At 58.5% G+C, this 19,436-nt stretch overlaps 2 protein-coding genes and 1 long non-coding RNA gene across 4 annotated transcripts in view; 2 read left to right on the top strand and 1 right to left on the bottom strand.

Moving 5' to 3' along the window:
* LOC136377464 (uncharacterized) overlaps positions 1-4,152 on the top strand; it is a 51,858-nt gene extending 47,706 nt beyond the window's left edge. For both annotated transcript variants that reach the window (XR_010746304.1, XR_010746305.1), the window contains exon 3: positions 4,046-4,152. This is a non-coding gene — a long non-coding RNA (uncharacterized lncRNA). The remainder of the gene's footprint in view (positions 1-4,045) is intronic.
* A 132-nt stretch (positions 4,153-4,284) lies between these two features.
* On the top strand, positions 4,285-7,175 carry ELFN1 (extracellular leucine rich repeat and fibronectin type III domain containing 1). The gene has a single exon (XM_066344269.1). It carries the CDS (start codon positions 4,338-4,340, stop codon positions 6,813-6,815), a length of 2,478 nt encoding a protein of 825 aa, XP_066200366.1. The 5' UTR covers positions 4,285-4,337; the 3' UTR covers positions 6,816-7,175.
* A 582-nt stretch (positions 7,176-7,757) lies between these two features.
* Positions 7,758-16,608, bottom strand: LOC136377240 (uncharacterized). Its single transcript, XM_066343718.1, has 3 exons — positions 16,603-16,608; positions 11,778-11,879; positions 7,758-8,366 (listed from the first exon to the last, which is right to left on the bottom strand). Exons 1-3 carry the CDS (start codon positions 16,606-16,608, stop codon positions 7,758-7,760), a joined length of 717 nt encoding a protein of 238 aa, XP_066199815.1.
* Positions 16,609-19,436: the final 2,828 nt, after the last annotated feature.

Raw genomic sequence — 19,436 nt, 5'->3', positions numbered from 1 at the left:
ACAGCTCATGGCCTGGGGGTGGAGGTGTCGGGCCCGCAGTGACTGGGCCCCAAGTCCAACCTGCCAGGCCGGGAGGTGACCCCCATTTCAAAGGTGAGGAAACCACAGTCACGTGTGGTTGGAACCGGAAACCCAGCTCCAAGTCCTCGTGCTGTGGCCAGGCTGGGCTTCCGCCCGTTTCTTCCTCTAACAAGTGGGGTCATCGCTGTGTGACTTCGGGGGGCCCATTGAGAGCGAGCATGGGAGGGCAGAGGATGTTGGCTCGAGCCCGGTGTCCAGAGGGTGCGGGATGGCGGGGCCTCCCTTCCTGGTGGGGCTCAGGCCAAGGCCGTGCACAGAGGCCACAGGAGAGAGAGAACACCCCAGGGCGTTCAGGTTGGTGTGGTCCGACGCCGAGAGGTGCCCGTGGCCAGGTGGCTGTTTGTGTCCCACCAGAGGGTGTTGACGGCTCCGTGGGCCTGACCAGGTGCAGAAAGGAGGAAAGTGTTTGTGAGAAACCGCAGGCCCTTGGGGTTGACGCCTACATCACAGGCGGGTCAAGGGACAATCGAGCGTCCCCACTGGGGCCCAGCGAGGTCTGCACCTGAGCCAGGTGTCTGCCGCGGGTCCCTGTCCCCTCAGGGAATGGGACACTGCTCTGCTGGAGCTCACAGGCCTGTGAGGAGACGAAGGCAGTGAGCAGACGGGACCGTCGGGAGGATGAGGACCAGGCAGGGTTGACACGGGGTGTGTGGGGGGTGCGTCTGGGTGAGGCTGGGGGCTCCAGGTGAGAGGAGCAGCTTCCCAGAAGAGGGGAGGGCGGTGCGGGCTGCATGCACCCCGTGTGGAGAAGCGCGTGTCCGCGAGGGTTCCAGGTGAGGTGCTGGGCAGCGTGGCGGCACCCCCAGGCCCCTGGGGAAGGGGAGACAGGGTTGTGGAGAGACACCGGGCAGACAGGGTGGTGGGAGAGGGGGACCCGGGTACATTGGGAGGTGGGGCAGACACAGTTGCCCTGCAGGTGTCGGGGAGAAGAGATGGGAATCCAGGAGGACCCCGGCTTTGGGGCAGGGGTGGAGGGAGAGAGGGGGCGAGTTCCTCATGGAGGCACGGGTCTGGGGTCCGGGCTGTCGAGGTTGTCAAGGTGGGCAGCAGGTTGGGCCCGTGCAGAGCGCCTTGGAGCCACGGGGACCGAGGTCAGGCTGAGGCGGAGGGTCCCGCGTGGGGCACAGTGGCCCGTGGAGGAGAACAGGGCAGGAGAGGGTGGCAGCTCGGACGCCCAGAGCAGGGAGCATTTCCGAAGCAGTGGGCAGGTACCTGGGCCAGGTGCTGGCGGGCAGCTGAGCAAGATAAAAATAGGCCTGTGCCCTTTGGAGCTGGCGAGACAGAGGTCACCGGTGACCTTGATGGGCACAGAGGGTGTGGGGGATGGACGCGGTGCTGGAGGGGCGGAGGGAGGGAGGGAGATGGGGCAGGGGCAGTGGCCAGAGGGTGTTGAGGTCAAGGTGTGATGTTTATGGAAGGATCTAGAACTATGCTGTCCGGTACAACCACATTTCCAATGCCCAGCAGCCACACGTGAGCCATGCTGCCCTGCTGGACGGACAGGTGGGCGGGGAGGGGGCTCAGGAGGAGCAGGGACACAGGTGGTCCATGGAAGGTGTGGGGCCGAGGACCAACGGGGGCGAGTGCCCCCCCACTTGTGACAGGATCCCGAGTGTGGGGTGAGCGACTGGTGTGCGCCCTCCCTCTGGGGCGTGCAGGGAACAGTTGTTCAGTGAGTGACGCCCAGGGACGGGTGTGTCAGTATGTGTCAGTGAGGGACATCGGGTGGGGACGGGTGAGTTACAGAATGAAGGAGTTGATGCGCGAGGGGGAAGGAAGGGGGGCTTGGGGACCGTCCCTCAGCTGAGTGGAACCTCTCTAGGTGACGTGGCCCGTTCCCCAGGTGGCTGTTCCCCGAGGCCCAGCCTGCATCCGCCCCCTGAGAGCTCCCAGACTCATGGGGTGTATCCTGTTCTCCCCTCGCCCCCCAGTTTATTCTGAGGGGCCTCCTCCAGGGACCAAGTCTTTTTTGTCTGGGCCTCAGTTTCCCCTCTGTGAAGATGTGGAGTGAGCACTTCGGGGTCTATCCCGGGCTGAGGCCCTCGGGGCTGTAGAAAGGGCAGAAGCAGCCCGTCCTGGGTCGGGGACAGCCACCAGGGTCACAGCCACACCTCTGAGGACAGGTGGGTGGGTGAGGACATCCCCCCCCCCCGGCCCAGGCTCTGGGGGCGGGTGCTGGGCACCAAAGTGAGAGCAAAACACCGGGGGGCCCAGAGAGGGGGCATGCCTCATTCCAGGGCCAGGAACCCACCCTAACTCTGTCCTCCCGTGAGCCAGCTGAGCGCAGGGTGCTCTGGGGGTGCCCAGGGAGGCGAGACTGTCCCCAGAACCACGTGTCACTCAAGGTGCCCAAACAGAAGAACAAATTCCTAGACTGTCACACTGGGTTGGGGCGACTCGTGGTGGCAACGGGAGGACCTCGGAGGTGCCGGCACACCCACAGGAGCTTGGACAGAACCATGCTCCCTGCAGTGTGACGGGGCACGTGGAGCCCAGTGGATGTGTGGGAGCCTGTGTGTGTGTGTGTGTGTGTGTGTGTGTGTGAGAGCGCGTGCACACAAACAGCTCAACAGCACTCCCTCCACCCCAGGCCTGGGGTGTCTGTCGGCCCAGCAGGGGCTCCACGGCCACCACCGTGCCCAGGGGCCTGGGAGTGAGTGGGGGCGGAGCAAGCTGGGAGCCTGTGTCTCCGCCCGCCCACGCCTGCCTGCGATAAGGATTCTTTAGGCTCTGTAATCCTCCTTAACTTGACTTTGGGTTATTTTGAGCAAGAGATTAAAGGTGATTATGATCAGCGTTGCCGAGGAGCGGTGCTTCCTGGGTGGGCCCGCGGTTCCCGCACTGCCTCCCGGAGGTCAGGGCTGGAGCCAGCCTCGGTCAGCCCGCCAGCCCCAGGGAGCCCCGGGGGGACGTAGATCACAGCTCTGCCAGGTTGTCAGGCTCCTGGGCAGCTGGGCACAGGCTGGGGAGGGCGGGAGGCGACAGGCACCGTGAGATGGTGACGGAGACGAGCTCAGAGCGGCACCCCCGCCCCGGGGACCTGCTGTCCAGGACTAGCGGCTCCCTCATTTGGGGAGACGACCTCCCAAGTCTGCTTGCCCCCTCCCACCCCCACAGCCATTTCTGGCTGGGCCCAGAGAGGCCGTTGCTGCTGTGGACTGGCCCCAGCATGGGGTGGGGTGCACTCCCCTCTGTTTAAGTCAGAAAACAGGCTGTCCCCCAGGAGCCAGACCAGACCCGTTCTTCCTGAAGTTTCCGGGGGGGGGGGGGAACCCAGCTCACATCACACTGTCCCCTCCTGTAAGCCGCCAGGGAGCAGCCTGGCCGTGAACGTCAGTATCGGTGACATGCACTCAGCTGGCCGCCCGCCAGGCCACAGCCGGCTCCAGAGGCCGCTGTAAATCCCGTGTTAACAAGCAGACACACCGTGCGTCTGTCTGTCCTGTGGGGGAAGGCCACGGAGGCCGGGCGCTGAGCCACAGACGGGGTCCTCCTGCCAGGTGGGGCTGGGTCCCTGGAGGAGTGGGGGGCCACCACACCTCCCCCACACCCCAACAGTCACAGCCCTGCTTCTGTGCCGGCACCAGGGGTGAGGGACAGAGGGCGGGATACCCTGACAGTCCCTTCCCGGGAGGAAGTGGCATGGAGCCCAGGTGGTCAGAGGTGGGAGGGGAAGGGTCAGGTCCGTATCTGGGCCTGGGGACCCAAGTAGCACGCTATGCCCAGAGCCTCCCTGTCCTGTCCGGGGTGCCTGACCAGTGTCCCCCTGAGAGTTGTGGAGGGCAGCCCAGAGCACCCCCTGCAGGTGGCTACAGGTGCCGGGAGGACAGGTAGGGCCAGAGCAGCCCTGTGACTGCAGGTACCAGGTATGCAGCCCAGCTGGACGCAGGGCCACTCTGCTCTGTGGACCCGTGGGACGCCCGCCACCTCTTGACTTGACTGGCTGTCTCCTATCTCGCTGTAGGACCCCCTGAGCTGGAGACGCAGAGGGCAGCGGTCCAGAGGCCCGGGCCGATGGGGACGGAGGCCATGGTGATGGCAGGACGCGGCAGCAGCAGCAGGCGGACGACGCAAGGCGGACGGCCATGATGGCGGCGCCCCCTCCCAGCTCTCGCCGTGCGACCATGCAGCCTGGGACAGGACGCCCCTGAGAGAGCGGGCACCCTCCCCTCCTCCCCTCCGGGGGCTGCTGCCCAGCCCCCCCCCACCCAGTCCCCCGGGGCAGGCGGAGCGGGGTCTCCCGCAGGGCGGTCCCCATGGCCCGGTGCCGGTGGGGCGCACTGTGGCTGTGCGTGGCGGCCGCCACCCTGCTGCACATGGGCGGCCTGGCCCGCGGTGACTGCTGGCTGATCGAGGGCGACAAGGGCTTCGTGTGGCTGGCCATCTGCAGCCAGAACCAGCCGCCCTACGAGGCCATCCCGCAGCACATCAACAGCACCATCGTGGACCTGAGGCTCAACGAGAACCGCATCCACAGCGTGCAGTACGCCGCCCTCAGCCGCTTCGGCAACCTCACGTACCTCAACCTCACCAAGAACGAGATCGCCTACATCGAGGACGGCGCCTTCTCCGGCCAGTTCAACCTGCAGGTGCTGCAGCTGGGCTACAACCGGCTGCGCAACCTGACGGAGGGCGCGCTGCGCGGCCTGGGCAAGCTGGAGTACCTGTACCTGCAGGCCAACCTCATCGAGGTGGTCACGCCCGGCGCCTTCTGGGAGTGCCCCAACATCGTCAACATCGACCTGTCCATGAACCGCATCCAGCGGCTGCACAGCGCCACCTTCGCCGGCCTGGCCCGGCTCTCGTCCTGCGAGCTCTACAGCAACCCCTTCTACTGCTCCTGCGAGCTGCTGGGCTTCCTGCGCTGGCTGGCCGCCTTCATCAACGCCACGCAGACCTACGACCGCATGCAGTGCGAGTCCCCGCCCCCCTACGCCGGTTACTTCCTCCTGGGGCGGGGCCGCCACGGGCAGCGCAGCATCCTGGGCACGCTGCAGTCCGTCTGCACGGACGGCGCCTACGCTGCCGAGACCCGCCCCGTGCCTGAGCGCCCGCCCCCGCGCCGCCTGTCGGGCCCCACGCTGCCGCCGGAGCCCAGCGAGGGCCCCTGCGCCGACGACGACTGCTTCTCTGGCGATGGCACCACCCCGCTGGTGGCCCTGCCCACTCTGGCCACCCAGGCCGAGGCCCGGCCCCTCATTAAGGTCAAGCAGCTGACGCAGAACTCGGCCACCATCACGGTCCAGCTGCCCAGCCCCAACAACCGCCTGTACACGCTGGAGCACTTCAACAACAGCCAGCCGTCCACCGTCTCCAGGCTGACCAAGCCCCAGGAGGAGATCCGCCTGACCAACCTGTACTCGCTCACCAACTACACCTACTGCGTGGTGTCCACCAGCTCCGGGCTGCTGCACAACCACACCTGCCTCACGCTCTGCCTGCCCAAGCCGCCCGGCCCGCCGGGGCCCGTGCCCAGCCCCTCCACCGCCACCCACTACATCATGACCATCCTGGGCTGCCTCTTCAGCATGGTGCTGGTGCTGGGCGCCGTCTACTACTGCCTGCGGAAGCGCCGGCACCAGGAGGAGAAGCACAAGACGGCGATGGCGGCCGCGGCGGCCGGCAGCCTGAAGAAGACCATCATCGAGCTCCAGTACGGGCCGGAGATGGAGGCCCCCGGCCTGGCCCCGCTGTCCCAGGGTCCGCTGCTGGGCCCCGAGGCCGCCACCCGCATCCCATTCATGCCGGCGGCCTCCGGCGAGGCGGAGCCCTACAAGCTGGCGGAGAGCGAGACGCCCAAGGCCAGCAAGGGCACCTACATGGAGGTGCGCACCGGGGAGCCGGCCGAGCGCAGGGACTGCGAGCTGGGCCGGCCCGGCCCCGACAGCCAGAGCTCGGTGGCCGAGATCTCCACCATCGCCAAGGAGGTGGACAAGGTCAACCAGATCATCAACAACTGCATCGACGCGCTCAAGTCCGAGTCCACCTCCTTCCAGGGCAGCAAGTCCGGGGCCGTGTCCGCGGCCGAGCCCCAGCTGGTGCTGCTGTCGGAGCCGCTGGCCAGCAAGCACAGCTTCCTGTCGCCCGTGTACAAGGACACCTTCGGCCACAGCCTGCAGCGTCACCACAGCGCGGAGGCGGCCCCCGGGCCGCCGCGCACCAGCACCTCCTCCAGCGGCTCCACGCGGAGCCCCAGGGCCTTCCGCGTGGAGGCGGCCGGTGCGCACAAGGCTGCTGCCACCGCCACCGAGGCCAAGTACATCGAGAAGAGCTCGCCCGCGGCCGATGCCATCCTCACTGTGACGCCCGCGGCCACCGCGCTGCGGGCCGAGGCCGAGAAGGGCCGCCAGTACGGCGAGCACCGGCACTCGTACCCCGGCTCCCACCCCGCCGAGCCGCCCTCGCCGCCCGCGCCCTCCCCCCACGACAGCCTGGGCGGCCGCAAGGCGTCCATCCTGGAGCCGCTGACCCGGCCGCGGCCCCGCGACCTGGCCTACTCGCAGCTGTCGCCGCAGTACCGCCACCTGAGCTACGCGTCCAGCCCCGAGTACACCTGCCGGGCCTCCCACAGCATCTGGGAACGCTTCCGTCTGAGCCGCCGGCGGCGCAAGGACGCGGAGGAGTTCATGGCGGCCGGCCACGCCCTGCGCAAAAAGGTCCAGTTCGCCAAAGACGAGGATCTGCACGACATCCTGGACTACTGGAAGGGCGTGTCGGCCCAGCACAAGTCCTGAGCCCTCGGCCCGCGCCCGGAACAGAACCCCGAAACTCGTGATGCCCACTGGACCAAAAAGGACACAAGACCCACTGCAGCTCCTTGTGACCCAGAGACTCTTGCGTAACACACACACACATATATACACACACACGCACATATACATACATGTACACACATATACATACACACACACATATACATGTACACACACCTATTAGCAGGTGCAGGTGGGGCCCTACAGAGAGTGCGGGGAGGGGGCGCAGACAGTGACAACAGCCGATAGACCTGCCCTGGGACGTGCTCACGTTTGAGCAGCCTGTCCACGCGCGCGCGCGCACACACACACACACACACACACACACACACACACACACAAAGGGACTTCGGAAAACTGTGTCTTAGGGTTGGGGGGTGGGGGTGGGGGACTTTTTTTTCCAGTATCTTTCCTGTTTTGATTCTTCTCTGCCTTTTCCTCTTTTCTTTTTTTTAAAAAATATATATATAAATATAAAAGTCAAGTTCTCTTAAAAAGATAAAACACCAGACATGGAGCACGGCCCCCGGGTCCTCGCATGATCTCCGTCGTGGTTTCCTGTGGACTCTGTCCAGTCCCGTCTTTGTCGCCACCACCGGAGGCCACCAAAGAGGGGAGGAGCGACTGCAGGCGGCCGAGTGGCCTGTGGGGCGTCCCAGAGCCCCGGGGACCTGAGGGGGTGGGTGCCTGTGGACGGCTGAGGGTGGCCGGAAGGGGTGTGGGCTGGGTGTGTGTGCACAGCCCTGTCTCACTGTACACTGTCCTTGTCCTAATGTACAGAAAAAAATATTTCTATATTTGCAATGTTTGCTGTAAAGTGAGAAAGAGGAGAAAAAAAAAAAGACATGTCTACTAAAAAAAAAAAATTCTGCAAAAGGAAAAAAACCCAAATACTTGTTTGTGCAGGGTTTTTACTGCGGGGTTCTAGGGAGAGTTGTGTCCAGTGGGTGGGGTGGTTGACGGAGTGATGGGGTCCTGGGGTGGGGCTCGGGTCACCACTGAGCTCTGCTCCCGGGAGAATGGGAGTGGCCCCAAGAGGCCCTGAGGGGGGGTACACGAGGGTCCGTGGAGGAGGTGGCAGTAACCCTGGGCTGGAGACTGTCCAGCAGCTTTGAGAGCGAGAGGCAGTGTGGACAGGGCATGGAGGGCCTGCAGGGGCTTGAGTGGGTGTGCAGGAGGGGTGTGGGGGTCGTTGCCGGGCTGGGTGTGCAGGAGGGGTGTGGGGGTCGTTGCCGGGCTGGGTGTGCAGGAGGGGTGTGAGGGTCGTTGCCGGGCTGGGTGTGCAGGAGGGGTGTGAGGGTCGTTGCCGGGCTGGGTGTGCAGGAGGGGTGTGGGGGTCGTTGCCGGGCTGGGTGTGCAGGAGGGGTGTGAGGATTGTTGCCGGGCTGGGTGTGCAGGAGGGGTGTGGGGGTCGTTGCCGGGCTGGGTGTGCAGGAGGGGTGTGGGGGTCGTTGCCGGGCTGGGTGTGCAGGAGGGGTGTGGGGGTCGTTGCCGGGCTGGGTGTGCAGGAGGGGTGTGGGGGTCGTTGCCGGGCTGGGTGTGCAGGAGGGGTGTGGGGGTCGTTGCCGGGCTGGGTGTGCAGGAGGGGTGTGGGGGTCGTTGCCGGGCTGCGTGTGTCTGCGACCAGGTTATGTGCAGGGCCGGGACCAGAGCAGGTGCACAGGACTGTGGGCAGCCAGAGGGGATGGGGTGGGTGTGAGTGGGTGAGTGTAAGAGCTTGGAGGACAGCCTGCAGCGTCACCACAGGAGGGGCCCTGGGGTGTGGGTGGCCCTCTGCGACGGCTGGGGCCCCACTTCCGGGGAAAGTGCCCCAAGATGCCCAGTCTACAGGCTGTAGGGGTGCTGGAGCCCCGAGCCAGCCTCAGCCCGCAGACCCCAGCATGGGGTGGCCTGAAGCCGGGGAGCCCACGGTTTAAGGCACCGCTGAGCAACTGCCCCAGACTCCTCAGAGAGGACAGTCCCCACACCGCCCCTCTGTGCCACTGAACTTCGGGCTGCGGAAGCCACAGGGTCCCCTCATCCCACCCAGGAGCCAGAGCAATGCTTTGAGGAGGACATGTCATTTCTGGACCCTGCCCCCAGCTCCCACTGACACGTCACCTGGGGCTCCGTCTGAGGTGCCAGACCTCCCGACCACCCTCTCTACCTGGCTGGGAGGCACCTCCCCTCTCCTTCCTCAGGCCCCGCCCCTCCCTCCAGGGCAAACCCCTCCCCCATCCGAGTTTCTGACCGAGACCCGGGGAGGCGTGAGTGAGGCTAGAGCCCCAGGAGGCGCTGGAGCGGGGAATAGCTGCGGGTTCTTGGAAACAGCTGGGTCACCAGGAAGGGACCAGGGCCCCCAGGGGCTGCTCAGCAGGGGAGGTGGGGGGTCTTGAAGCAGCCCAGAGGTCAGGAGCCCCTCCTTGCACACCCCTGGTGACAGGGTGCTCACCCCCGTTTCCAACTTTTAGCACCTTTCTGAGACCAAGAGGAAACCGGTGGTTCCCACAGGGCTCAGCTCTGGCTTCTGGCTTTGACAGCCACTCGCCGCTGTGGGCGGGGCCCGTCCGCCCACCTCCAGGTTGTCCTGTTCAGGTGACACCAGTAAGGTCCTGTGTATGAGCCCTTCGCATGGGGCGCACAATCTGGGGGGCTCTCGCTGGACACCCTCCCCCCCCAATGGAGCCCCTCCAAAGCAGGTCATTTCCGTGGACACACGTTCCTGCCCGTCTCTGCTCGACCTGACAGGCCCCTCACCCGTCACCGGTCCCGGAGGACAGTGCAGGGGAGCCCCACATGTGACGTGCCCAGGACAACGAGGTCACGAGGCCATGCCCAGCCTGGTGGAGGCACAGAGGGAAGACAGGGCCCTGGGCTTCACCCAAGGTCACACAATAACACGGCCACAGTCCTGGTCAGGCCGCCTCAAGCCTGCTGCTCCCTGTCACGGAGGAGGAGGTAGAACTAGCTATTTATAGGGAATCAGGAACCATGGGTGTGGAACAGAGGTAGGCAGGGCAACTGGCCAGACAGGCCAGGTGTGTGAGGGACACGTCACCCCCAAGAGCACTTGCCATCAAGCAGGGGTTGGAGGGGACAGACGAGGACCCAGAGAGGGACACGGAGCAAGGGGAGAGCGTGGGTCCCTGAGCAGCCGAGAATGCGCCCCGGAGACCTGGCCCACCCCGGACACCCAGGGCTGGGCAGAGGTGGCACCAACTGCCAGGCAAATCCTGGGGCCGCAAACACATGCGGGGAGTCATCCTAGTGGACTTGAGCAGAGTGGACACAAACGGGAGAGGACATACACACTTATGAGCTACCTGCCGTGTGCCAGGCCCTGTGTCAACCACTGAACGGGCCCCAGAGACGGACCCGCCCTGCCCCCACCCCCAAGGAGCCCCCAGGCCAGCCGGGCACTGGACGCGGACGCAGGGGACCCAGCTCAGACGGCCTGGGGCAGGGTGGGAAGTCCTGTCTGGGAGGGGTCTGGAAGGCTCCCTGGGAACGGTGGCCTGAAGGAGAGAAAGTATAGTGAGGAAGGGAAGGGGGGGAGTTGAGAGGTCAGCACCCCCCGGGGCTCAGAATTGGGCTCTGAGTGCAGGATGGAGGGGGCCTCCCGGAGCCAGCGCTGCCCTGCGGCTGGAGACCAGAGCACAGGCACTCACACACACACACAAACCCCCCGCTCTGCTGCCAGGGACTGCCTGGCTATCACAGGCCACCAGCCTCTGTCCCTCCTCCACTGTACTGGGCCACTGGGAGGGTGGAACAGCCCTCGTGGCTGCTAGCAGTTATCTATTGCCCCTATAATGCCCACATAACCACCAACCCCAACACACGTTGTGCTCCTGTGCCAGCCTGCCCATGTGTACGGTGTGGACTCGTGGGGACGGAGACCCTGCAGCACAGGGGTGGCTGAGAGCAGGCCCCCGGGTCGTGTCTGCGAATATCCCAGCCCACGGGCTGAGCTCCATCAAGGGGGGACAGTTACCCTGTTCACAGTGGCAAAGGGCATGGACACAGGAGGGTGATGAGTCAACGCTCTCTGATATCAGAGGCCAAGTGCATGGCCAAGCCCCGTGTGTTCTCTCTGCCAGGTTACCACAGAGCACAGACTGCAGAAAACCCCAGATGGATGTTCCTAAGATTCCACCCATCTATCTATCCATTCATCCATCCATTCACCACCCACCCATCTACCATCCATCCATCCATTCACCACCCACCCATCCATCCATCCACCATCCACCCAACTACCCATCCACTCACCCATCCATCCATCCATCCATTCACCACCCATCCACCCATCCATCCATCAACCCACCCATCTACCATCCATCTACCCATCCATCCATCCACCCATCCATCCATCAACCCACCCATCTACCATCCATCTACCCATCCATCCATCCACCCATCCATTCACCACCCATCCACCCATCCATCCTTTCATCCATCCACCCATCCATCCATCCACCCACCCATCTACCATCCATCCATCCATTCACCACCCATCCATCCATCCATTCACCACACATTCATCCATCCATCCACCCACCTACCCATCCATCCACCACCATCACCCAGCATACCGCTGTGGAGCTCCTACTATGTACCAGACATGCTGGAGAAGTCAATGAAACCTGTCCCCTCCCTTAAGAGTATATCAGCCACAGTCCAACTAGAAAGTGACCAGTTCTGGAGAGAGGGTGTGGAAGTCCCGCAGAGCTAGCTGGCAGCAGAGCTTGGCTCCCTGGGATGAGAGCCACCAGGGCCCGGGGTGGGGCCTGCAGGGGGGACAGCCAGCCTGGGACCCTTTCCTCCCTCCCTCCCAGCTCCTGGGGGCACCCCCTTGGCTGAATGACCAAGAAGCAGAAGTCCATCCTCACCGGACCATGGAAAGACCAGGTGTAAGAAAGGTACGAAAAACAAGGAAGTCTGACGGGAGAGGCAGCCACTGACCTGACAGTCCCACGTGCTGTGAGGAGGTGTGGGGGACACGGAGGAGGGGCCGTCACCTTCCTTGCAGAGTCGGGAGACCTTGAGGAGGTCCGTGCTCAGGACCTGGAAGGGCAAACAGGAGTTGTCACGGTAAAGATGGGGGTAGGAGACAGGCCAGGGATGTCTAACCAGAAGGGATGCAGGGACAAGATACCACACTGCCCAGCCCCATCCTCATCCTCATCCTCATCCTCATCCTCATCCTCAGCCCCATCCCCATCCTCATCCTCATCCTCATCCCCATCCTCATCCTCAGCCCCATCCTCATCCTCATCCTCAGCCCCATCCTCATCCTCATCCTCAGCCCCATCCTCATCCTCATCCTCATCCTCAGCCCCATCCTCATCCTCAGCCCCATCCTCATCCTCATCCCCATCCTCATCCTCAGCCCCATCCTCAGCCCCATCCTCATCCTCAGCCCCATCCTCATCCTCAGCCCCATCCTCATCCTCAGCCCCATCCTCATCCCCATCCTCATCCTCAGCCCCATCCTCATCCTCATCCCCATCCTCATCCTCAGCCCCATCCTCAGCCCCATCCTCATCCTCAGCCCCATCCTCATCCTCATCCTCATCCTCAGCCCCATCCTCATCCTCATCCTCATCCTCAGCCCCATCCTCATCCTCAGCCCCATCCTCATCCTCATCCCCATCCTCATCCTCATCCTCATCCTCATCCTCAGCCCCATCCTCAGCCCCATCCTCATCCTCATCCTCATCCTCATCCTCAGCCCCATCCTCATCCTCAGCCCCATCCTCATCCTCATCCCCATCCTCATCCCCATCCTCATCCTCATCCTCAGCCCCATCCTCATCCTCATCCCCATCCTCATCCCCATCCTCATCCTCAGCCCCATCCTCATCCTCATCCTCATCCTCAGCCCCATCCTCATCCCCATCCTCATCCTCATCCACAGCCCCATCCTCATCCTCATCCTCATCCTCATCCCCATCCTCATCCTCATCCCCATCCTCATCCTCATCCTCAGCCCCATCCTCATCCTCAGCCCCATCCTCATCCTCATCCTCATCCCCATCCTCATCCTCATCCTCATCCTCATCCACAGCCCCATCCTCATCCTCATCCTCATCCCCATCCTCATCCTCATCCTCATCCTCATCCCCATCCTCATCCTCATCCTCAGCCCCATCCTCATCCTCATCCCCATCCTCATCCTCATCCTCATCCCCATCCTCATCCTCATCCTCATCCCCATCCTCATCCTCATCCTCATCCCCATCCTCATCCTCATCCTCAGCCCCATCCTCCTCAGCCCCATCCTCATCCCCATCCTCATCCTCATCCTCAGCCCCATCCTCATCCTCATCCTCATTCCCATCCTCATCCCCATCCTCATCCTCATCCTCATCCCCATCCTCATCCTCATCCTCAGCCCCATCCTCCTCAGCCCCATCCTCATCCCCATCCTCATCCTCATCCTCAGCCCCATCCTCATCCTCATCCTCATCCTCAGCCCCATCCTCATCCTCATCCTCAGCTCCATCCTCAGCTCCAGCCCAAGAGGTCAGCTGAGCCCACCTGACTAGCGGAAAGACAGCAGAGTTGGGCTGCGGGCAGTGGGCAGCATCGATGGTATTTTATAAAATAGTAATTTGTATTGATTTTCTCTATCTCAAAGTCATCCTTGTATTAGACAAACTTTAGAAACCAGCTCAACGTGAAAAAAAAAGTCACGCACAGTAACCGTGGTTAACATTCTGGTGTCTGCCCTCCCAGGCCTTTCTCCGTAAATGCAGCAGGTATGGGGAGACATGCCAGGGGACAAGCCACTCTGGTCCCCGTGGTAGGGGGCCAGGGGACCCGACGGGTGCGTGGGGTGCAGGAGACAAGGACGTGTGTTTGAGGAACAAGGCTCTCCCCCAGTGAACCGCCCGGGCTGGGTCAGCACCACGGACAGCTCCCCCAGGACCGGGCTGGAGGGCAGCTCTTTAGGTGGCTGCCACCCTCTCCGCCCCTTTAATCAGTGCCCAGCAGAGTTTTTCTCTTCCACGTCCTGAGAAGTTTTGAAATTAAAAAAGAAAAAAAAAAAAGGAAATAATGATAGAGTCACAGAAGTCACAAAAATAGTCCCTAGTTGCCCATCTTCCTCCAGGGGGGTGACATCTCACATGACTGTGGACAGCATCAAAGCCGGGGACCTGTGCGGGGACAGGTAACGTTCACTGGGCTTCACACCTCACATCAGGTTCCTCCAGCTCTGGCACAAACCATGGGGGTGAGCGTGTGTGTATCCGTGTGCACGTCTTTGCAAACATACCCCTTGTATAAAGATGTGTGTCATCCCCACCACAATCAAGACACAGAACACACAGAGATCTCTCTCTCTCTCTCTCTGTTGGCCGATGGTCACCCTGCCCCCAACTCCGCCCCTGACCGCCACCCCCGGCACCATCATCTCTTCTTCACCGCTGTGTTTTGAGAATGGGGTGGAAGTGGAATCATACACTATGTAACCTGTCCACATGGGTCCTTTCTTGAAGCATAAGGCCCTGGAGAGCCGCCCAAGTTGCCGTCTGTATCACTCATGTGATATTCTGTTGTAATCCCGGGTTGGCAAACTGCAGCTCACGAGCCACATGCGGCTCTTTGACCCCTTGAGTGTGGCTCTTCCACAAAATACCACATGCGGGCGCTACCTCAATAAGGAATGTACCTACCTATATAGTTTAAGTTTAAAAATTTTGGCTCTCGGCCCTGGCCGGTTGGTTCAGTGGTAGAGCATCAGCCTGGCGTGCAGGAGTCCTGGGTTCGATTCCCAGCCAGGGCACACAGGAGAGGCGCCCATCTGCTTCTCCACCCCTCCCCCTCTCCTTCCTCTCTGTCTCTCTCTTCCCCTCCCGCAGCCAAGGCTCCATTGGAGCAAAGTTGGCCCGGGCGCTGAGGATGGCTCTGTGGCCTCTGCCTCAGGTGCTAGAGTGGCTCTGGTCTCAACAGAGCGACGCCCCAGATGGGCAGAGCATCGCCCCCTGGTGGGCAGAGCGTCGCCCCTGGTGGGCGTGCCGGGTGGATCCCGGTCGGGTGCATGCGGGAGTCTGTCTGACTGCCTCTCCGTTTCCAACTTCAGAAAAATACAAAAAAAAAAAATACAAAAAAAAATTGGCTCTCAAAAGAAATTTCAAACGTTGTACTGTTGATATTTGGCTCTGCTGACTAATGAGTTTGCCGACCACTGGTAGATGATGTGCCCACATGGTTTCACTGCGCCCCTGCTGATGGACATCCGGGTTGTGTCCAGTTTGGGGTGACTGCAAATAAAAATGCTACGAAAACCCACCTACGGGTTCTCGGGGGAACTTACGTTTTCCTCACTCTGGGATCCGTGGTCAGGACCGTGACTGCTGGATGGCGTGGGGAGCACGCGGTCAGCGTGGGGAAGGAACTACATTCCTGTTTTCCAGAGCGGCCGCGCCGGTTTACATTCCCGCCGTCATAATAACGGTGCGTTCTAATAACGGTGCGTGGTGACGTCCCAGCGTGGGACTGATTTATACATTTTCAGTTCTAACCCTGTTGAACGTATCTTCATGCACCTGTTGGCCATCAGTATCTCTTCTTGGACGACCGTTTCCTCGTGTTTACCCGTTTTCTGAACGTTTTGACTGGTGAGTTTTGAGGATTTCTTCATGTTTTCTAGATGCAGGACTTGGACATGAGGTTTGGACATTTCATCCCGGTCTGTGTTTTGCCTTGTCACCCTCTGGACGGGGTCTTCCCCAGAGCAAAGGTGTTTTTTATTTTTTAATTTTACAGAGGTCTAATTTATTGTTTTATTTTATAGATTGTACTTTTGGTGTCACATTTAAGAACGCTCTCTCTGCCTGGCCCTGGGTCCTGAAAGTGTTCTGCTATATTTTCTTTTAGAAGAGTTTTACTTTTTACACTTGAACCCATAGCCTATTTTGAATTAATCATTGTGTGCAATGTAGAGTTTAGGTCAAAGGGGTGTGTGTGTGTGTGTGTGTGTGTGTGTGTTTTAGGTGAGAGGAGGGGAGATAGTGAGATAGTGAGGCAGACTCTCACACATGCCCTGACTGGAATCCACCTGGCAACCCCTGTCTGGGACTGATGTTCAAGTACCAAGCTATTTTTAGCACCTGAGGCTGATGTGCTCCAATGGAGCCATCCTTGGTGCCCAGGGCCATGCTCAAACTAATTGAGCCCCTGGCTGTGGGAGGGGGAGAGGGAGAGGAGGAGAAAGAGGGATGGGGTTCAGGGGGGAGAAGCAGATGGCTGCTTCTCATGTGTGCCCTGACCAGGGATCAAACCCGCGATGTCCATATGCTGGGCTGACGCTCTATCCACCGAGCCACGAGGCAGGGCTGGTTTTTGTGGGTTTTTCTTATTTATGTATTTTGCCTGTGAATGTCTAGTTGCTCTGATACTGTTTTAGAAAGGACTGTCCAGTCTCTGTTGAGTGGCTTGTGCCCTTTTGGGAAAACTCAGCGAGGTGCATAGGTGTGGTCCTGTTAATCTGTGTGCTCACAACCAGACAGGGAATCTCAACACTGAGTGCAGCAATGACTCCTCCCACCAATTCTCCTTTCTCAAAATTGTTTTCAGCTATTCCAATTCCTTTGCCTTTTCATATAATTTTTAGGATAACCTCATCTTTATCTATAAAACCTATTGGAATTTTAAGAGGAATTGTGATAAACCTATAGATAAATTCACAGGGAACTTCTGTCTTTACTATGTTGACTCTTCCAGTCCACGAAGATAGTATGTCTCTCCAATTATTTGACTCGTCCATAATTTTTCCCCTCACCGGCATTTTGTGATTTTCAGCATACAGATCCCGTGCCTGTTTTGTTATATTTATACCTATGGGATTTTTATTTTTTAATTTATTGATTTTTAGAGAGAGGAGAGAGAGGAGGGTGGAGGTAAGGGAAGTATCAACTCGTACTAGTTGCTTCTCATATGCGCCTTGATCAAGCCAGCCTCAGGTCGAAGCTTTACCCACTGCGCCACCACAGGCCGGGCTCTTTATTTATTTTAAAATTTTAAATGTTGCTGTGTTCTAGATTTCAGTTTTCACATGTCCATTGCTAGTATAGAGCAAGGTCATTGATTTGTGTATGTTGATCTTGTTTACGGCAACCTTGCTGAACTCAAATTCATGTCTCTTTTTTCCTACCTGGTCATTTTTTCCCCTCTGAAATACATGTTACATGGTGTTCATCTATTCATGCCTGCTTTTAAAAAAATTAATGGGCCCTGGCCGGTTGGCTCAGTGGTAGAGCGTCGGCCTGGCATGCAAGGGGTCCTGGGTTCGATTCCCGGCCAGGGCACACAGGAGAAGCGCCCATCTGCTTCTCCACCCCTCCCCCTCTCCTTCCTCTCTGTCTCTCTCTTCCCCTCCCTCGGGGAGGCTCCACTGGAGCAAAGATGGCCCGGGCGCTGGGGATGGCTCCTTGGCCTCTGCCCCAGGCGCTAGAGTGGCTCTGGTTGCAACAGAGCAATGCCTCCCCGAGGGGCAGAGCGTCGCCCCCTGGTGGGCGTGCCGGGTGGATCCCGGTCGGGCGCATGTGGGAGTCTGTCTGACTGTCTCTCCCCGTTTCCAGCTTCGGAAAAATGCAGAAAAAAAAAAAAAAAGAGAAAAAAAGTTAATGGCTGCATCTTTTATACCCTCTGACTTTCGACCCATCTATATAGTTATATTGGAAGTGAGTTTCCCGTAGGCGGCATCTAGTTGGGTAATGCGGCTGGTTTTTTAAAATCCACTTTGGTAATTTCTTTCTTTTCGCTGAAAAAATTTAGACCATTTATGTCTAAAGCTATTACTGATGTATCAGGGCTCAAGGCTGACGTGTTAGTATTTGTCTTCTGTTCTCCGTTTCTTGTTCCTCTCTTTCCTCTTTCTTGCCTTACTGTGTTTTACTTGAACTTTTTTTTTTTATCATTTCATTTTGATTGATTCATAGTGTTTTTGAGTATAACTCACTGTATAGTTTTCTTGGTGGTGGCCTAGCTTTAGCTATTACAAATATACATTTGTAACTTATTACAGTCTACTGGTCTCAACATTTTATCACTTTGAGATACAATCAAAGGCTAGGGAAAGGTCGAACAATTAAGAGTTAATCTCCTACCTGAGGCTACTCCTTCAAGACTAGGGGAGGTGGCTGTTTAATCTAATGCATGGAACCAACACAGAGAGTCAAGAAAAATAGAGAGGCTCTTGCCAAGTGGTTCAGTGGATAGAGTGCTGTCCTTCTCTGCCAAGGTCATGGGTTCAATCCCTAGTCAGAGCTCATGTGAGAAGCAGTCAGTGAGTATTCAACTAAGTGGAACTAAATGAAACACTTTGATGCCTCACTCTCTCTCTCTCCCCTCTCTCAAATCAATGGAAAAATTAAAAAAAAAAATAGAGAAACAAGGGAATATGTTCTAAATAAACAAAACAACAAAATAAAACCTCAGGAAAAAGGCCTTAATGAAGTAGAGATAAAGTGATTTAACTAATAAAGAGTTCAAAATAATGTCACAAAGATGTTCACCGAGCTCAGGAGAAGAATGGATGACTGACTAGTACGAGAACTTACAAGAATAATATGAGAAGATACAAGAAAACACCAAACAGCTGCTGTAGAGCTGAAGAATAGAATCATCAAACCGAAAAATACAAGAGAGGGGTCCACCAGCAGGACAGGCAGAGCAGAAGGAGGGGTCAGTGAACTCAGGACAGTGAGGCCACCAAGCGGAACAACAAAAAGGAAAAAAAAAAAGAGAAAGTGTGAAGATAGCTTCAGGCATTTATGAGAGAGCATCAAGCATTCCGTTCACATTATACAATTCCCAGAAGGAGAAGAGGCCGTGAAAGAGGCAGAAAACCCATCTGAAGAAAAACGATGTCTGAAAAAATCTTTCTAACCTGGGGAAGGACACAGACATCCAGACCTAGGAAGCCTAGAGGAAAGAGAGGAACAAGAAACGGAGAACAGAAGACAAATACTAACACGTCAGCTTGGAGCCCTGATACATCAGGAATAGCTTTAGACATCAATGGTCTAAATTTTTATCAGTGAAAAGAAAGAAATTACCAGAGTGGATTTTAAAAACCAGCCGCATTACCCAACTAGATGCTGCCTACGGGAAACTCACTTCAAATATAACTAAGTCAAAAGTCAAAGGGTATAATAAGAGGAACCCAAAGACACTCACACCAAGACATTATAATTGCCTGACTAGGCAGTGGCGCAGTGGATAGAGCGTCAGACTGGGATGCAGAGGACCCAGGTTCGAGACCCCGAGGTCGCCAGCTTGAGCGCGGGCTCATCTGGTTTGAGCAAAAGCTCACCAGCTTGGACCCAAGGTCGCTGGCTCGAGCAAGGGATTACTCGGTCTGCTGAAGGCCCGCGGTCAAGGCACATATGAGAAAGCAATCAATGAACAACTAAGGTGTCGCAATGCGGAACGAAAAACTAATGATTGATGCTTCTCATCTCTCTTCGTTCCTGTCTGTCTGTCCCTGTCTATCCCTCTCTCTGACTCACTCTCTGTCTCTTTAAAAAATAAATAATAATAATAAAAAAGACATTATAATTAAAACGTCAAAAGTTAAAGATAAGGAGAGAATGTTAAAAAACAGGGGGTACT

Source organism: Saccopteryx leptura, chromosome 6 (assembly GCF_036850995.1).
Source record: "Saccopteryx leptura isolate mSacLep1 chromosome 6, mSacLep1_pri_phased_curated, whole genome shotgun sequence".
NCBI classification, from domain to species: Eukaryota; Metazoa; Chordata; class Mammalia; order Chiroptera; family Emballonuridae; genus Saccopteryx; species Saccopteryx leptura.
The sequence above is the reverse complement of the archived record's forward strand: the minus strand, read 5'-3'. Positions and strand labels throughout refer to the sequence as shown.